Raw genomic sequence first — 17,998 nt, 5'->3', positions numbered from 1 at the left:
AAGTTCATAAACCGCAAGGGGTACTTTTCAATAGTGCTGCAAGCACTGGTGGATCACAAGGGACGTTTCACCAACATCAACGTGGGATGGCCGGGAAAGGTACATGATGCTCGCATCTTCAGGAATTCTGGTCTGTTTCAAAAGCTGCAGGAAGGGGCTTTATTCCCAGACCAGAAAATAACTGTTGGGGATGTTGAAATGCCTATAGTTATCCTTGGGGACCCAGCCTACCCTTTAATGCCATGGCTCATGAAGCCATACACAGGCAGCCTGTACAGTAGTCAGGAGCTGTTCAGTTACAGGCTGAGCAAGTGCAGAATGGTGGTAGAATGTGCATTTGGACGTTTAAAAGCGTGCTGGCGCAGTTTACTGACTCGGTTAGACCTCAGTGAAACCAATATTCCTGCTGTTATTATTGCTTGCTGTGCTCTCCACAATATCTGTGAGAGTAAGGGGGAGATGTTTATGGCGGGGTGGGAGGTTGAGGCAAATCACCTGGCTGCTGGTTACGCACAGCTAGACACCAGGGTGATTAGAAGAGCACAGGAGGGCACGGTGCGCATCAGAGAAGCTTTGAAAACCAATTTAATGACTGGCCAAGCTATGGTGTGAAAGTTCTGTTTGTTTCTCCTTGATGAAACCCCCCGCCCCTTGGTTCACTCTACTTCCCTGTAAGCTAACCACCCTCCACTCCTCCCTTCAATCACCGCTTGCAGAGGCAATAAAGTCATTGTAGCTTCACATTCATGCATTCTTTCATGCATTCTTTATTCATTCATCACACAAATAGGGGGATAACTACCAAGGTAGCCCAGGAGGGGTGGTAGAGGAGAGAAGCACCAGGAGTGGTGGTGGAGGAGGGAAGGACAAGGCCACACAGCACTTTAAAAGTTTAAAACTTTAAAACTTATTGAATGCCAGCCTTCTGTTGCTTGGGCAATCCTCTGGGGTGGAGTGGCTGGGTGGCCGGAGGCCCCCCCACTGCATTCTTGGGCATCTGGATGAGGAGGCTATGGAACTTGGGGAGGAAGGTGGTTGGTTACACAGGGGCCGTAGCAGCAGTCTGTGCTCCTGCTGCCTTTCCTGCAGCTCAGCCATACGCTGGAGCATATTAGTTTGATCCTCCAGCAGCCTCAGCGTTGAGTCCTGCCGCCTCTCATCACGCTGCCGCCACCTTTCAGCTTCAGCACTCTCTTCAGCCCGCCACCTCTCCTCCCGGTCATTTTGTGATTTCCTGCACTCTGACATTGTCTGCCTCCACGCATTCATCTGTGCTCTGTCCGTGTGGGAGGACAGCATGAGCTCAGAGAACATTTAGTCACGAGTGAGTTTTTTTCGCCTTCTGATCTTTGCTAGCCTCTGGGAAGGAGAAGATCCTGTGATCCTTGAAACACAAGCAGCTGGTGGAGAAAAGAAAAGGGACAGTGGTATTTAAAAAGACACATTTTATAGAACAATGGGTACACTCTTTCAGGGTAAACCTTGCTGTTAACATTATATACATAGCACATGTGCTTTCGTTACAAGGTCGCATTTTGCCTCCCCTCAGCGCGTGGCTAGCACCTCCCCCCTCTCCCCTCCCCGTGGCTAACTGCGGGGAACATTTTTGTTCAGCCACAGGCAAACAGCCCAGCAGGAACGGGCACCTCTGAATGTCCCCTTAAGAAAAGCACCCTATTTCAACCAGGTGACTATGAATGATATCACTCTCCTGAGGATAACACAGAGAGATAAAGAACGGATGTTGTCTGAACGCCAGCAAACATACACTGCAATGCTTTGTTCTACAGTGATTCCCAAGTACGTGCCACTGGCCTGGAGTGGTAAAGTGTCCTACCATGGTGGATGGAATAAGGCTGCCGTCCCCAGAAACCTTTTGCAAAGGCTTTGGGAGTACATCCAGGAGTGCCGCGAATGCCAGGGCAAATTAATCATTACACATGCTTGCTTTTAAACCATGTATAGTATTTTAAAAGGTACATTCACCAGAGGTCCCTTCTCCGCCTGGCGGGTCTGGGAGGCAGCCTTGGGTGGGTTCGGGGGGTACTGGCTCCAGGTCCAGGGTGAGAAACAATTCCTGGCTGTCAGGAAAACCGGTTTCTCCACTTGCTTGCTGTGAGCTATCTACAACCTCATCGTCATCATCTTCCTCATTCCCAAAACCTGCTTCCGTGTTGCCTCCATCTCCATTGAAGGAGTCAAACAACGCGGCTGAGGTAGTGGTGGCTGAACCCCCTAAAATGGCATGCAGCTCATCATAGAAGTGGCATGTTTGGGGGTCTGTCCTGGAGCGGCCGTTCGCCTCTCTGGTTTTCTGGCAGGCTTGCCTCAGCTCCTTCAGTTTCACGCGGTACTGCTTCGGGTCCCTGTTCTGGCCTCTGTCCTTCATGCCCTGGGAGATTTTGACAAATGTTTTGACATTTCGAAAACTGGAATGTAGTTCTGATAGCACGGATTCCTCTCCCCATACAGGGATCAAATCCCGTACCTCCCGTTCGGTCCATGCTAGAGCTCTTTTGCGATTCTGGGACTCCATCATGGTCACCTCTGCTGATGAGCTCTGCATGGTCAGCTCTGTTGATGAGCTCTGCCTGGTCACCTGTAGCTTGCCACGCTGGCCAAACAGGAAATTGAAATTCAAAAGTTCGTGGGCCTTTTCCTGTCTACCTGGTCAGTGCATCTGAGTTGAGAGTGCTGTCCAGAGCGGTCACAATGGAGCACTCTGGGGTAGCTCACGGAGGCCAATACCGTCAAACTGTGTCCACAGTACCCCAAATTCGACCCAGCAAGGCCGATTTCAGTGCTAATCCCCTTGTCGGGGGTGGAGTAAGGAAATGGATTTTGAGAGCCCGTTAGCTCGAAAAAAAGGGCTTCGTCGTGTGGACGGGTGCAGGGTTAAATCGATTTAACGCTGCTAAATTCGACCTCAACTTCTAGTGTAGACCAGGGCTAAGAGAAGGCTTCTCTGAGACAGGCTAGTGAGAATTTGCAAGTGCCAAGGACAAAAATGTGCTATTGATACAGCTGGTATTTTATTACATTCTTAACAAGTGACATATTCTTCTGTGGAGATTTAGGACAGATATTCCTTGAATTGTTTAGCACAGCAGGGTCTTGCTCTTCCTTTGTTCTTGCACACTTTGATGGAACTCTAGACCCTACAGGATACAAATGACTGTGACCTTTGAACTAAAGGCTAGATCATCTGCTGGTGTAAATCAGTGTCCCTCCATTGACTTCACTGACTTATACTGAGGGATTGAATTGGTTGATTGACACCAGCCTTAGATCTTTAAGCTTTTTTGAAAGCTTTGTGTTAGGCTATGTTTCTCACAGCTTCTTGCATGGTTTGGTTTTGTTGATATATAACGTAGAGTTGTCCCTACATGTGCCCATTCAGCCATTGGCTTAACCTATCAACGTTTTTTAATTCTTAGCAAACGTAACTGACGGTTACCCTGGACCCAGATATAAAAGATGTATTTTTAGTTGTCTGTGGAGGGGGTGCTGCTGTAGATAAGAGTGAGGTGTCATTTATATTATTATTAATTATTATTATTATTATTATTATCATGTTTAAATATTGGTGTTATTATTTAATACCCAGTATGGACAAGATTTATTACTATTTTTCTTGTGCTTGGTGCTGCACAAGACTCAAAATAAAGCGAGTCCTTTAATAATAATGTAAAGACAGTTTTACCACTGGACTGTGATGGGAATGTTGTGTTTATTTCCTCAACACAAAGCGTAGTGTAACTTTTCACTAGGTGCAGCTGTAGGCTGGTGGAGTCCCTCTAGGCTTGAGCATTAAAAGAGATGGGCTCTAATCCTGGCTGTGTCATGACAGGATTATCTGGACATCAGTTTTGCCAATACTTTCAGCCTTGGCAGCTGAAGTGTAAGTACAGATTTGGGTGTAACTTTAGGTACCCATGTTTGAAAATTTTAGCTGTAAATTCTTATTTTGTCCCCTGAAACGTTGTCCAGTTTCAGAGGTGCTGAGCCATGGGAGCTGCAAGTGTTCAGCCCTGCTAAAAATCAAGTCCCTTTTATTTAGGTGCATAAATAGGTGTTTGAGTGTCTAACTTTAGGCTCCTGAATTTCAAAATACTGGTCTGAACTGCTGTGTGCCTCTGTTTCCCTGTCTCAGAGCAGGGATAATAATGCTTACCCACCTTAGTAAAGCACTTGGGATCTACAGATGAAAAGTGCTAGATAGGTATTATATTTTGTCTCAGTGTCAGTCCAAATTCACTCCTCCTCCACACAAACCTGATGCTCTTCTCAGTGACAGTTATTGGCTCCAGAAATGCCACATAATGGGACTGAGACTGGATTGATGGGAAGTTAACCGCAGGTCATTTCTAGCTTCTTAATCTTGTTCTACTAGTTTTTTTCGGTTATTATTTTTGGGCTTTTGTGGTTTAAAGTGGTCTTTGAGTTCTCATCGGCAGTAGATTGACAGCCCTGGAGCCTGGAGATCTTTGGGTATCCTGGTAGAGGAAGGAGGCATGGGAGTGGGGGAAGCTACCACTACTGTTGTCTGTGCTGCCCCTGTCAAGGAGTAGGGGTTACAAGAGCAAGGGCAGCACGGACAGCAGTAGTGCTAGCTTCCCCCACTTCCATGCCTCCTCCCTCTACCAGGGGATCACTGGAGGGGATGAGAAGGGATTTCATTCACCATGGCCCATTCACTCCTTGCCCTCCCAGCTGAGGGTCCAGCAAGGGGGAGGGGCTGCTGTGATAGTGGGTCTTGTGACACAGATGCCAGAAAAGCTGTGGTCAGTTTCTTCTGCGGATAACTCTTATCTTGTGTCTCATTTAAGGTCATACGACGTCAGTGTCAAGATGCTCCAAAATTCCAAATACAAAATCCAACTGGTCAAGACAGAAGGAGAAGAAGCCCTCTGAGGTTGGTTGCGTTTCTTGTTTCTAACCAGCCCATGATTTGGTAATTTCAGTGCTTGTCCAGGCATAATGGAAAGCAGCATATCCAAAGCTGGCAGTAGGCAGAGGTCCTAGAGCCACCTGTCCCTCTAAGAAGCCCCATACCTCTGTCAGCATGCACTCAGCAACAGAGGCACACTGTGCTCTTCCACCTCTCCATTGGCCCTCTACAGCTGTCACTCTCCATGGATCTCTCCCCGCGCAGGTCTAGTGAGAATCTTGCATAATGGCATTGAGTTATGGGGTGGGTCATGGGTAGTCGGGAGGTAGCAGGATGGAGAAGGAGCTGGATAGGACCCTGTATATTACTTCCCTCAGGGACCCATAACAGTAAAGCTGGCCTTGAGTATATCAGCCAGAAAGCTATCCTGATAATGGCCTGCAAGCGTCTCCAGTGCGTCATGAGCCTGCTCTGCTGGGAAAGTCTCCCTCTGACTTCACTGTGAGTGGGATTGGGTTTTATTACAGTATTTGAATTTGCCGGGATTCCCGGTGATCAGCTACCTGGCCAATTAGCCTGATCCCTTGCAAAAAGAGGCATATCTTGCAGAGGGAGGCATATCCATCAAGTATTTATATTCCTGTCATATAATTAGCTGCCCCTGTAGACCGTAGGATTTGATGGAGTAAAGTTTGAGTTAATTGGTCACATGGGTCATATATATTAGAAGTCTCTGAGGTCAGAGGGAGATATCCTCAGTTTAACATGGAGACTCCTCTCTTCTGGATAATTAGGGTATACTGGGGACTGTTAAATAGGAGCCAGTACAGTATTTAATCCAGAGGGGGAAATAAAATTTCATTATTTTCCTTTTAGTTCCGCTGTGGGGCACACATGCATTAGCCGGAGGCATTTGGCACATGGCCTTTTGCAGTGCCACTCTCTTGTTCTACTAGCAGGGGATAAAAGGCACTGTCCACGTTGTGGCTGAAATGGTGCTAGCTGTAATGCTGCTGGCAGGCTTTCAGCACAGTTTCTCTGAGCTGGTTGGAGAGGAGCTAGTTTTTTTGCTGAGAACCATGCTGTGACTGTGTTATAATACCATCCTGTAGCATGGAGTGAAGCTGTATCATGTTTTGCCTCGCATGGGCCTCAGACATAATTCCCATGGGCATGGAAACTATACTAGCAACAGCTGTGTTGTAGCAACAGCAGCGTTTAAAGCTAGTCATTGCTATCTTGATTTCATCTGTAGTGTGAACAGAACTTAAAAGCGGTACCAGTCTCTCTTTCCTTTGGACACAGGTCCAGATCCAGAGCTGAGTGTGAGTCTAGAGGGAGTCTACGTTTATGTGACTGACACTGTCTTGCAATTTCCCCCATGTATACGGTACTCCAACTTAGACTTTCTCTAGATTCCTTTAGACCTGCTTAACCACCATGTGTCTTACGGCCCCCAGCCTTACACATCATCTCTAAATTTGTCCCAGTGAGTGCTTGACCCTCTGTAACATCCTCAGTTTGCATCAGACTGGTAGGTATTTGGGGGTCATTCTCAAGGTCCTGCATTCACTCACCAGACCAGATGCACTGCTCCCTCCTCACCGGGACAGATCTAAACAAATCAGTTGACATAAGTCTCAATAGCCTGAGTGCTTTAGGCCCTGGCTGTCTGATAGACAGGCTATCTCCCCAAGAGTTGCTATGGCCGTTGAGGTCAGTGCAGGGACCCTTCAGATAACCCTAGATTTAAAAATCTGAGGACTACTGTCAGGGCAGTCTGAGAGGAGTGCTTTTTTTCTCTGTGATTCATGCTCCTGACAGCGCCTGAGTTTGCTGATCTTTTAAACCCATTGCAAGACCTATCTCATCTCTCTTGGGCTTTCTCCGCTGGCAGAGCAGGCTAGTACAATAGGTTTTCTATTCTGTATGTGGCCCTTGAAGGATATGTGCCTGGGGACAAAAAAGAAAACAAACAAACCAAAAACAAAAAAGAAGCAAAAAAAGAGGAAACTTGCAGCATTGCCTGCACAGAGCCCGCATCCTGTGGAGTAGCTGCTTCTGCCTATGTATGACACATTTTAAAAGGCATCAGATTAGATAATGGTGAATTTCCAACCTCTAGAAGGTGTAAGATCCACAGTCAACATTGGAACCTGCTACCATAGCAAGCACTGAAATCACTCATCACAAACCAAAGAGGAAACACTTGGCCTTTTAGCATGACACTGCAAGGCTTGAAAGCTGTATCGTTTTCATGCCTCAAGTGCCATATTCCACTGCCCTGCCAAATACAGTTCCCTTCTGAAGTGGCACGTGTCAGGAATTCTCCCTTTGCACTAGTAGGAAAGACACATTTATTGTTGCTGCTCTTTAATATAAGTTGAAAAGGTTACATTTAGTGGCCAGCGAGAAAGAATATGGTTATTCATGCTGAGCAGTAAGAAAATAAACCAGTGTTATCCAGTTACAAATGAATTAACTGAACGTGGGCCTGAACCAAAACCCCAGGTCTAAGCACCCCTGGGCTCTGAGGAAGTTCATAGTAGCTGGAACCAAACCCAGCTCTGAGCACCACTGCACTTTGGAAAATTCAGATCTGGAGCCATATCCAACTCTGCAGCTCAGGCTCATCCGTTAATACAGATTTATTGTGACAGCTTTCATCCCATGCTGCTTTATGAACTGCCATACACAGGGGTCCATTCTCAAACCAGGGAAATGTAATCAGCTCTGGACTGGAGCAAATGGTTAAGAGTGCACTGCAGCACTACCCAACTATTAAGACAGAAAGTGAAGGAGGATGTCATATCTAAACTGAAACTGCAGGGGGGATTTTGGGAGGCAGACGGTAATCACCCAACTTGGAATTTGGCCACTTGACACTTGAGCTAACAACAGCGATTAGTGGTCAAGATCTCAGCTATACATTTCTCATCCAGCATCTCCAGTGGCCCAGTTCACACCCACCTGGGGCACTGATTCTATATGGATTCTGACCCAGCATTAATCTGAATAACTTGGCAGATCCATCATGATCACAGTGCAGGGTAGTGTTTGTGGAGGTCTATGTGCTGAGTGCTTGGTTCCAAGATTTTAGGCACAGGCTGGGACCAGCTGTCGTATGATCTCGTGCAGTATGTGCCCTGTGTATGTGAGGGGTTTGGAAATGTAAAAAACCACCCCAAAACCATCTCACACAGTGCACTGAGGTGCTATAGTCTCTAAGACTGTGTTAAAGGTGGGAGAGGTTTTCAGGGAAAGGAAAGCACGAAAGGGAGACAGAAAAAGTGTGATGATGCTGTTACTTAACCTGCAGAACCCCACATCTGAGCAGTCCAGTCCATTGTGGGAAGGAAGGTGTAGCCATTTCCTAATTCAGTCTCAGATCCAGATTTAGCAAATGGCCCTTACCTTTATAATGAGCTGAACCAAAACCTGTCACTGACAGCCCTGAACTATGGTGTTTGCAATTTGGATGTGGATAGTTTGAGCCCATTTCTTCCTGTTAACCTTTATGGCTTTGGGGGGAATCCCTGCTGTCAGGCAAACTACTGTGAAGAGATCCTGGAAACCAGTGATTTCATGTACCTGGCTAATCTCAAACCTCTTTCAACATCCCTCTGGAAGCTGTGTTCCTGCTTCGCTGTGACTAGGTTGGGGGCTGAGGTGCCATCTGCATTCCCTATGACAACAAAGGCATCAGTGTTGCATAGTTATTAGCTAGGTCAGGGTGATGTTTATTATGAAAGACTCTGTGACCAGGGATTAGCCATACACATTATAAACCCAACGCAAGGCAACTGGAAAAACAAGCTTCTTAGCGTGGAAAAGTACTGAGCTGTTTGTAAACATCCGTGGTGCAGGCTATTGCCAGGGAGCACACTCATATTTATCAGTGCATGGTGCAGAGTCCTGACAGAGCTCTTCTTTGATGTGATACAGACCCTGGGCCTGATTCTCCCTCCCCCTGCACCTTGTATAGCCATTTACACAAGGGCAAAGGTAAGAGCCACCCTCCTCTGCAGAGCTCAGCAGCCACTCCCAGTGAACTGAGCAGCTCAGCAGCCACACCTAGTGAACTGAAGTAGCCCCGCACTCTGCTAAGGGTGAGATTGAGCTATCCATGGGGCAGCCCCTCCCTTGGCCTTGTCATGTCCATCCCACTGCTTGCTGCTATGTGAGAGCTGCTGTGTAAACTGGATTTCATGCTGTGGGTGAGCACCCCTCCCATATCCAGCCCTTGCACTTAGACAGTCGAGGCACATCAGTTCAGCTGTCTGCAGAACCTTGTATCCACAGTGTCATTAGCATCCTCTTGCCTTGCTCTATTAAGATTTTTATTACCTTGATTAGAGCTCTGGCTTCCTTGAACCCAACACCAGCTTGAGTTAAAGCCAAGTTGTTCTGCCCAGTCCTGAGCATGATTTGTGGGTCCCCAAGTCAGCAAAGGGCCCCCCAAAGCTGGGGCCCAGTAGAGAATGTGGAGATTTATCCCTCTCTGCTCTTGCTGCTGCAGGAACTGGGTGTGCAGGGGATGCCTACTGAATGTAGTAGAAAGTTCTCTCTCTGGAGTGGGAGCTGAAATGGGCCTGGACAACTGGTCTCCAAGCAGGTGCATTTGCTATCTGTGCATAAAGCCTTAGCCCGTGTTGCCTTCAGCTGATGGGTCTGTGGGCTGTTGTGAGGTGGGTTTAGTTATTGGGAATTCCATACTGTAAGAAAGGCTTCTACGAAATCTACCCAGCCAAGCAAGAATGGTCATATTTGCTGAGTCTCGTTAGGAAACGCAGAGGCCTCACTGAGAAGTTTGTAAATTGAATCCAACGTCTTTGTCAATCTTCCCAAACCAGTGTGGTTACTACAAATTAATGCCATTGTCTTTTGATTTGCTGAGAAGGGCGAAACAAAGATGCCTCCTGTTCCCAGTTTAATTTCTGTTGTTCACTGAACCACTGGCATCCAACAATTTGAAAAGAAATGAGGGTAGATTAAGGGATACCAGATTGGCTTCCAGACGAACAGATTAAGTCTCTTTTTTTACCAACAGACAGATAATATTAGTGCTTACAGATACACAACAGGCATTGCTACAGTTCTTAGCGCTGCTGTTGAATATTGCCGCCTCATCTCAATTCGGAGTGAACCAGAAAAATGTGACATAAAGCAATTGGATAAGAAGGGCGCAGGCAAGAGCACTGAAGGCAGAAGGGAAGCTGAAATGGACAAGTAAGGTCATTAATTATCTGGATGCTGATGCAAGGAGAACGTGTACAATGGAAAAGCATCCTTAGAGTTTTGTTGCTGAAATCACAACATTGTTTTCTCTTTTTCCACAAGCATTTGTGAATCATGTGTTTGTGAAAGTGAGGAGCCAATAGCACTGGCTAGTGCCTAGTATAAAATCCTGCAAATCACAATAGGTCAGACTGGATTACTTAACTGGTCATGTTTGGTTTTACTGTGAATGAAAACCTCCCCAATGCAACTCCGTCAGTCCCTTCCTGTGAAGCCATCGCTAGTCTATTCCTCGGTCCTCACACGCTATCCTGACATGCTGCAACCATGTTGTTTTTTCATCCTGAGCTCCCCATTTATTTCTGCTGATGGACTTCATCCCTCACCTGCAACATGCTGCTTTGCCAGGGCTGGGCCCCCCACAGCTCTGCCACTGTGCCGCAATTCCAACCTACAACACACTGTTAAATGACCTCTTGTGTCTGCCCATGGGTGGATTGGAAAGCACTTATACACACATGCATACATGCCTGCCCTGAAGTGAGACGAATCAGACTTCCAGAGGAAGACGTATTTGTCCCTAAATTAGAAGAAGATTGTCAGTAAACTTTGCATTTGGGAAGCCATTGCTCTCAGTGCATTGGCTGTTGCTGTGTCCTATGTGACATCATTCAAGATGGAAGATAGAACAGAATGTTGTACCTAACACCTAAAAGAAAACCTGATAGATTAGTTTTCAGAACCAAAAAGCATCCCCCTGTCCTTCATGCTGTGAACCATTGCTCCACAACCACAGAAGAAATTATGGCCATCATTCATAGTGAGGTACATACAGCCAAATGGAATATGTGAACTGTAGAGAAACTGCATAGTAAATCTTTGTTACTGAGGTGGATAGAAAGACATCAGTGAAAAGTTCCAAATTATTAGGTCTACAAAGGGGAAGAGATTCAAATGTGAGATTTCAAAAGCAGGAAAAAGCCCTTACATTTCCACCTGTTCTGTACCCTGTCTCACTAGCTATTGTATTATGGTTTGCTGCATGCACTTGATTTTGAATGGATATAATTTCCCTTGTGTTTCCTGGCAGTGCTTTGCAGCACAAAGGACTTTGGAGGGGCTTTGATTTATTTTTGCTAAAACTTTTTATGACAAAAAAAGTTTCTCTTTATAAACCAGGTATGAGTGTTGGGTGCTATTGCTTTCTACTGTGAGTTATGGAGCAGTGGCTTACAGTGTCCTAAAGATTTCTCTTAGGGATCATCATTCTGCCCTGGGGTATGGAACTGAAGGCAGTGGGGTCTCGTGACTGTAACTGAAGGGGGAGGATTTGGAATACAATCCCCACTCAAGCAAAACTCCTTTTGAGCAGGACTGCAGGATTTGGCCCAGTGGGAGTCACTTTGCTTTTTACTGAGTGAATTGCAGGTTTCCTGTGTGTTCCGCTCTCACCCTGGCTGATTTATGGACAGGACATTTGTCACAAGGCTGGATCTCTGCATTAGAATGGGAGGTGGCAAAGAAAGGAAACGATAAAAGTATTTCAATGTGAGCCCAATCCTAAACCCAATGGAAGTCTTGCCACTGACTAGAGCAGGTGCAGGATCACTCTCATGGGCATTAAACACAGATTATTACTTGGAAGGCACATTGAAAGCCAAGAGTTTGCAGGGTTTGTTGACAGTGATTCCCGAATGCTAGGAATCCATATATTGGTATTGGTGGTTCAGGTGACTGGAATTGCAGGATCTCTTTCTGTACTAGAGGGCCCGATCCTGCGAACTTCCTATGAGGTCACTCAATGCATAGTTTTTACAGGGAAAGGCTCAGAATGTGGCCCATAGCTCTGCATCTCCATCTAACTGCGCTTTACTTCCCCATGGACTTTGGGCTGCTGCAATCCTAATCAGGTACAAGTCTCTGTCTAAGAGACTAGAGCTGGGGAAAGAAGTGCTCCATTTGCACTTGCTGATTACCAGTAACAGTGGGGGAAAACAGATATCACATACCTCTGGGGCTATTAAATAATAAACATTGTAGGATGGTAGACATTAGAGATGGAAAAGACCTACTGATATTGTGCATCATTCTAGGATGTGTTTGACTAGACGCTCTGGTCTCACACAGCCCAACATAATGCAGTGTGAGTTCACACAGCACGGAGTTGTTATACGTTAGTCCCTGGAATCACTGCCGTTTTAAAAGCTAATTAAAAACTGTGCCAGACATATGTTTCTTTAGTTTAGATTTAAAGACCAAAACAGATTCAGCCCCTTGGATTTCAGTCAGAAACTGATTTTACACAAGTGGAGACTAGTTACTAAAGGATCTGGATCCGATATTTTAAATTGATATTTGGGACTAACCAGATAATTGGCAGCTTCAGCCCTACCATGCAGTTGTTGTAAAAGCGTGGCCCTTAACTAAGAATTTAAAGCAGGGCCTGGTTAGGCCACTCTAATAAAGAGTTTTGTATGTGAGAAAAGGTACTTGAAATCAATACAGAAATTTTGCAGAAAGCTAGTGAAGAGACTTGAAAATGGGGCTGTTAGGCAGAGAAAAATATGAAGTGGTAAGAAATGGAGCAGAAGTGTTTTCCACTAATTGAACCCTATGAAAGGCAGCACATTCTGGGAATCCTACAAGTATTGAATCAGACCAGTCAAGTGTAGATGTGATAAAACCATTGACCATCATCCCCAGGTCTTTCTTGTTTCACCGTGTTTCAAAGGTGATAAAAGGAAGTCCCAGAGGCAGTGAGACAGTGGCTTGTCAAAGGATAATCAGAGGCCAGTGTGACACCGAAGCGCTCTGTGTTTGAAATGGGTGTTGTAAGAGCTCAGTGGAACTTGCTTCCAGTGAACTCAGATGTAAAGAAACTCCATTTGTAGGGAAATGGAACAAAAGGCCCAGATCATTACAATGCATCACAGTGCACACACTGCAGTTCCACTTATAGTGAATCTGTGCTTACAGTAATAATTGTTTGCACTTCTATAGTACTTTCCATCACACGCTGTCCGAGTGCTTTTCCAGTGTTGGTCCAGATTCTCAGCACATGTTCCATTAATGACCACAGTGCTTTGCTGATCTATACCAGCTTAGCATCTGGCACAGCGAACATAGGCTATGAAATAAGGAAGCAGTGTTATCTCCTTATGACAGAAGAGGAAACTGAGGCACTGGGCAGTTAGGTGACTCATCCTAAGATGCACTGGAAACCTGTGGCAGAGTCAGGAATGGAACCTGAGATCTCCTTGCTCCTTGACCTGTCCAAGCTATGGTGGAGTGAAGTGAAAAAATATTTCCTTGTAAGAGGTGGTGTTAATTTTACTGGAGAGGGAGTGTTACAGGTACATGCTTGAGGGCTAAATCAGTAAGACCTCAGTTTTACCTGGAGTCAGGTGGTGGGGGCCATCAATCCTGGAGTGCCCCTTGGTGGTCCAGTACAGCATCACAATTATGTTTCTGCCTTAGTTTCCCCTGGTGGGCTTCGATAGAGACAGTGAGGATCATGTATATTGAACAGTGCCCTTTCAGGGGTCTAGTTTATTTAACCCAAAGGTGGAACGTGTTACAAATAGGCCTCAACCCAGCATCTCTAGCTGGAGGGGGTTGGAGAGGGGTTGAGTTAACCGTAGTCCATTGGCCCTACCTATGTTCAGGTTACTTACCAGCTAGGTCCTCTTGGCCTGCAACTCTCTTGTGGAGTCGGCCTCTCATCATTAGATGGGGAAGGGTCTCTCCTCTTGGGTCAAGGTCCCCACAAAGGTCAAACCACGACCACCGTTCCTCGAAACAGCATATAATTCCTCTGATCTGGGGCTTCTGCTGCTACCTGGTGAAGTCCTTCCATGGGGGACAGGTTCTGCTGAGACTTGGCACTCATAGCTCCTACCTTTTGGAGCCTCTGCTGCCTAAGAGCATGCTTCCTCGATTTCCTTTCCTGGTGAGCCCCCTCCCCTTAGGAGCCTTTGCTTTCTGTGTTCTGGGGGCTGCTCCTCTCCTCAGGCACCTCTGTTCTGTATCCCCATCCCACTGCGAATAGCTTCCTTTTATCATGTCTGGATGCTTCCCTGCCTACCTAATTGCCTTCCAGTTACTCAGTAAGTTAATTAGTCCCAGTGAACTTGAGTTGCCTCATTGCCCCTTGTGAAGCCTGTCAGAGGTATGCTGAGCCCTCCTGATGCCTTCAGAGGGCCAGCTACCCTCTGACAAGCTAGTTCCTCAAATAATAACACTTGTTATTTATTATTTGTTTATGGTGACACCCGTGGTGTCTAGGTGCTTTCCACATTCATAGACCCCAAGACTGGCCATCATGAATGCAATTAGTCTGGGCTGTGACAGGTTGAGGGCATAGCTGAGAATGATAGATCCGGCTGAAAACCCTGGCCATGCTAATAAAAAGTGGATCGCAAGGACAACTTGCAGACACTGGCAAGCAGAGGGTTTGCAGTGGAACCAGGAAACACAGCACAAACTGAATGGGGCATGTGTGCTGCTTCTCGTGAGCCCCTCCATGGTAACAACTGAACCTGTGAGAGCGTCCCTTCATAAGGGAAGTCTGTGGTTGATAGTGTTCAATGTTGTCGAAATATCTGGAAGAAGAGAACAAGAGAAAGTGAATCTGATTATGCGTCTGGTGAGAAGTCATTTCCGTCTGTGATGCCATGATGAATTGGCCTGAAGTAATTTCCCATGTAAATGGAGTTAAGGGGTATTGCAGTTACGATCAAACACCTTCTGTAAGTTCCTGGCAGGGCAACTGCAGGAGGCAGGATCCCCGACTCGATGGGTTGGTGTTCTTCCCTAGATAGAAGTTGTAAGGACTAGTCAATAATTAGACCTGATGGGCCAAATCCATCTGTGATGTAACTCCACTGATGTCAGTGCATTTACACTGGGGATTCACCCAGCCCCTCATCTAACAGTTGAGAGAACGTTTTCAAGGAAATGCCCATCGAGCAGATGCAGTAACAGCTCCGGAATGCAACTGAGCTCGCTGTTTGCCCTTTTTAAATGGCTGGACAGGGACAAGAGTGGGGAGAGTCCATGAGCATGTGTCGGCAGAGCTCTCTCTGCTCAGCATTGTAGAGTGGTTAATTTTTTAGATGCTCATTCAAGCCAAGAAGCTTCCCATGCATGCCAAATTTGAGGATTGTTGTCTTTTTCAGCATTTAACTTGCTCAAAGGTGGAGCCAATGGGACATCTCTTTAAAGTGGTCATTACAGACCTGGGGCTAGATTTGAACTTAGAGCTTAAAGGCTCCAAGCCTTGAGCTTGTTAGGATCCATAGCTTTAATTCACAGGTGTAAGGAGTAAGGAGAGAGTATTAACTGCTGTGAGGAAACGAGGAGATATCTTTTACCAGACAATCCCATCTGACGCTTATCTTTTGTAATTCCAATCCAGGCAAACAGGCTTGAAAAAAATTAGCGCTCTTGATGAAACAAGGAGTTGAGAAGCAGGAAAATAAGAGTGCTTTACTCTTTCAAGCAGAGCTCGGGGTCTGAGTCAGGTGCTCCAGTAAGCGGTTTGAAGGTTGGGAAGTGGGATCCAGCTCTGAAATCAACACAATAAGAAATCTCTCAGTCATAGGAAGACATGACACGAGAAAAGGAACCTGTGTGAAACCAGCAAGTGACATTAAACCATCTTGCTGTTCACAAACGTTTTCCTGCACCCGGCAAAATGCCTCTCCAGGACTACCCCACACTTGGCACCATTGAGTTGACAATACTCAGCACCAACCGTTCAGAGGAATGCTACTAGAACCATGTTCCAGGTCAGCAAGGAAGGAGTTAAAAGAAGTATATTTTTCAGACTGCTGAGAGATTTACCTCCCTTTTTATATTTCCTATGGCAACATTTTAAATGGCCTTTTATTTTTCCTTTCCCTCACGTCCTACTGTGGGACACTCTTCATCTCTCACTCTCCAAACCCCCAAAGGCGTCAGGGTTAGCAAACTGTTCGAAATTGGTGTTGGGGGTGTTTTTTTGTGTGTGCTTTTCTTTTCTGAGCAGCGTGTTCTCCGGTGCTTGGAAGTCTCACAGACATAGATTCCTAACTTTTATTTCCTCCAGCTCAGAAGTAAAGAGGTGGCAAAGTGACTGGAGAGACGTTGGGGGATTTACTAATTCTTTCTCCCTCTTTAATGATGGTGCAGGAGTACACCAAAGGCTGTCCCACTAGGTATTTATCTGACTGAGGATGGATCACTTGATGCTGCTCTGTCCTCCTACACTTGAGCTGTGGACAGAGTCAGGCACCCCTGAGAACTTGTTTTGAAATGTGAACCACATTTGTACAAGAGACCTTTCTGTTTCCTTTTCCTTTTTGTTCTTCGTGCTCTGCTGGGACACCTCTAAGATACTTGAGTAAGTTGAGTTAAAATGTGAGTGCTTCATTTTTGACTGTTCAGCATGTTTAACACTAGAAGACCAATACATGATTAGCTTTTTCTCATTATTGTTCTGAAACGTGGGGAAATAACCTTTAATCAGCTAAAGAAGAACTACTGGACCCACAGCATATGTTGTGGATCTCAAGGCGTACACCACACTTGAAATGTGGCGAAGAGGCAAATAGAACGTTTCTCAATATAGCAAGACAACGGAGATTGACTAAAACTATATATGGTGGGAAAACACCAAGTGACTGAGAGATATATATCAAAGGGCCAGCACCTTATCTACATGTGTGAGGCCAGCGCACCAGGGAGTGAAGCAGGGACCTCCAGGGCTAAAAGCACCTGATGCTACAACTTGAGCTAAATTGTCAAGGCTCCCAAGATGGAGCTGTAACAGACTCATAGCCTTTAGGACTGGACGCAGAGTGGGAACCCTGTAATATACCAATCATTGCATTATATATGCACCACATAAGCTCTGTTTTGAAGACTTCCAGGACTTGTGCTGACCCTTTGTAAAGAGGCGAATTTTACCCCACTGTGTTTTTAAAATCATTGTGCAGAGCCCGAAGAGAGATCAAGATGCTTTGGGGATTGAGTCGCAGCCCATGAGTGGTGGAAAAGAAGACAGAGGAGAGGAGTGAAGAATAGTGTGACCTGATGACTAATGTTTTCCTGTTTTGCATCTTTTTTTAAAGTGAATTTAGTGCTGGTCAATAGTTGCTGGGCTGGTAGCTCTGGAGACTGAAATCCTCAGAAGAGGGACTGTGGTGGGTCAGATTGGCAGAGACTCTGGGGAGTTTTCACCGTAAACTGCAGCTTTGGGCATGGGTCACTTGTTGGTTTGAATTAAATGGTGGGTTCTCTGTAACTTGAAATTTTTAAATCAAGATTTGAGAACATCAGTAACTCAGCCAGAGTTTAAGGGTCTATAACAGGAGTGGCTGGGCGAGGTTCTGTGGCCCGTGATGTGCTGGAGGGCTGATTAGATGATCATGATGGTCCCTTCTGGCATTAAAGTCTATATATGAGTCTATGAGTGTGGGCAAAGGCAGTGACAGTTTCCCTGTGCTGCCCCACAACGTGCCCCAATCCTTACCTGCAGGGACCACCTCTCAGGGATGAGAGGAGAGTCAGTCCCAAAAGCCCATTCAGTTCTGAGCCAAGAAGAGTTTGGTTCATGTAGTTTTAAGAAAACAGGCATGATGTTATCTGGCTCCTGAGCCTTTAAGATCTGTGAGATGTTCGTTGCAGCTGGAGTGGAGCTTGAATGTAGGAATAGACTGACAGGCAGGATGCAGTTCACCCCAGTGCAGAAGGTGAACACCAGGACTGTGCACCAGCTAAGCCCCAAGTCTGAAGTAGGGAATTAATTGAGGCATAGACCCAGTGCTAGCACTCAGCACAAAGGTGAATTTCACCTGCTTTGCTTGGTCCATTTTTTTGCCATTTTCT

General features: G+C 46.0%; 1 protein-coding gene across 5 annotated transcripts in view; it reads left to right on the top strand.

Annotated features, from left to right (window-relative positions):
* Positions 1 to 17,998, top strand: part of JADE2 (jade family PHD finger 2) — a 156,388-nt gene that overhangs the window by 16,840 nt on the left and 121,550 nt on the right. For 4 of the 5 annotated variants that reach the window (XM_073355547.2, XM_073355546.2, XM_078853993.1 and 1 more), the window contains one exon: positions 4,830 to 4,915. In XM_073355547.2, coding sequence (XP_073211648.1) covers positions 4,830 to 4,915 — 86 coding nt within the window. Of the gene's footprint in view, positions 1 to 4,829; positions 4,916 to 9,430; positions 10,121 to 17,998 lie in introns of those variants that run through there. The other variant, XM_073355548.2, reaches the window with a different exon arrangement.

This window comes from Lepidochelys kempii, chromosome 8, assembly GCF_965140285.1.
Source record: "Lepidochelys kempii isolate rLepKem1 chromosome 8, rLepKem1.hap1, whole genome shotgun sequence".
NCBI lineage: Eukaryota > Metazoa > Chordata > Testudines > Cheloniidae > Lepidochelys > Lepidochelys kempii.
The sequence above is the reverse complement of the archived record's forward strand: the minus strand, read 5'-3'. Positions and strand labels throughout refer to the sequence as shown.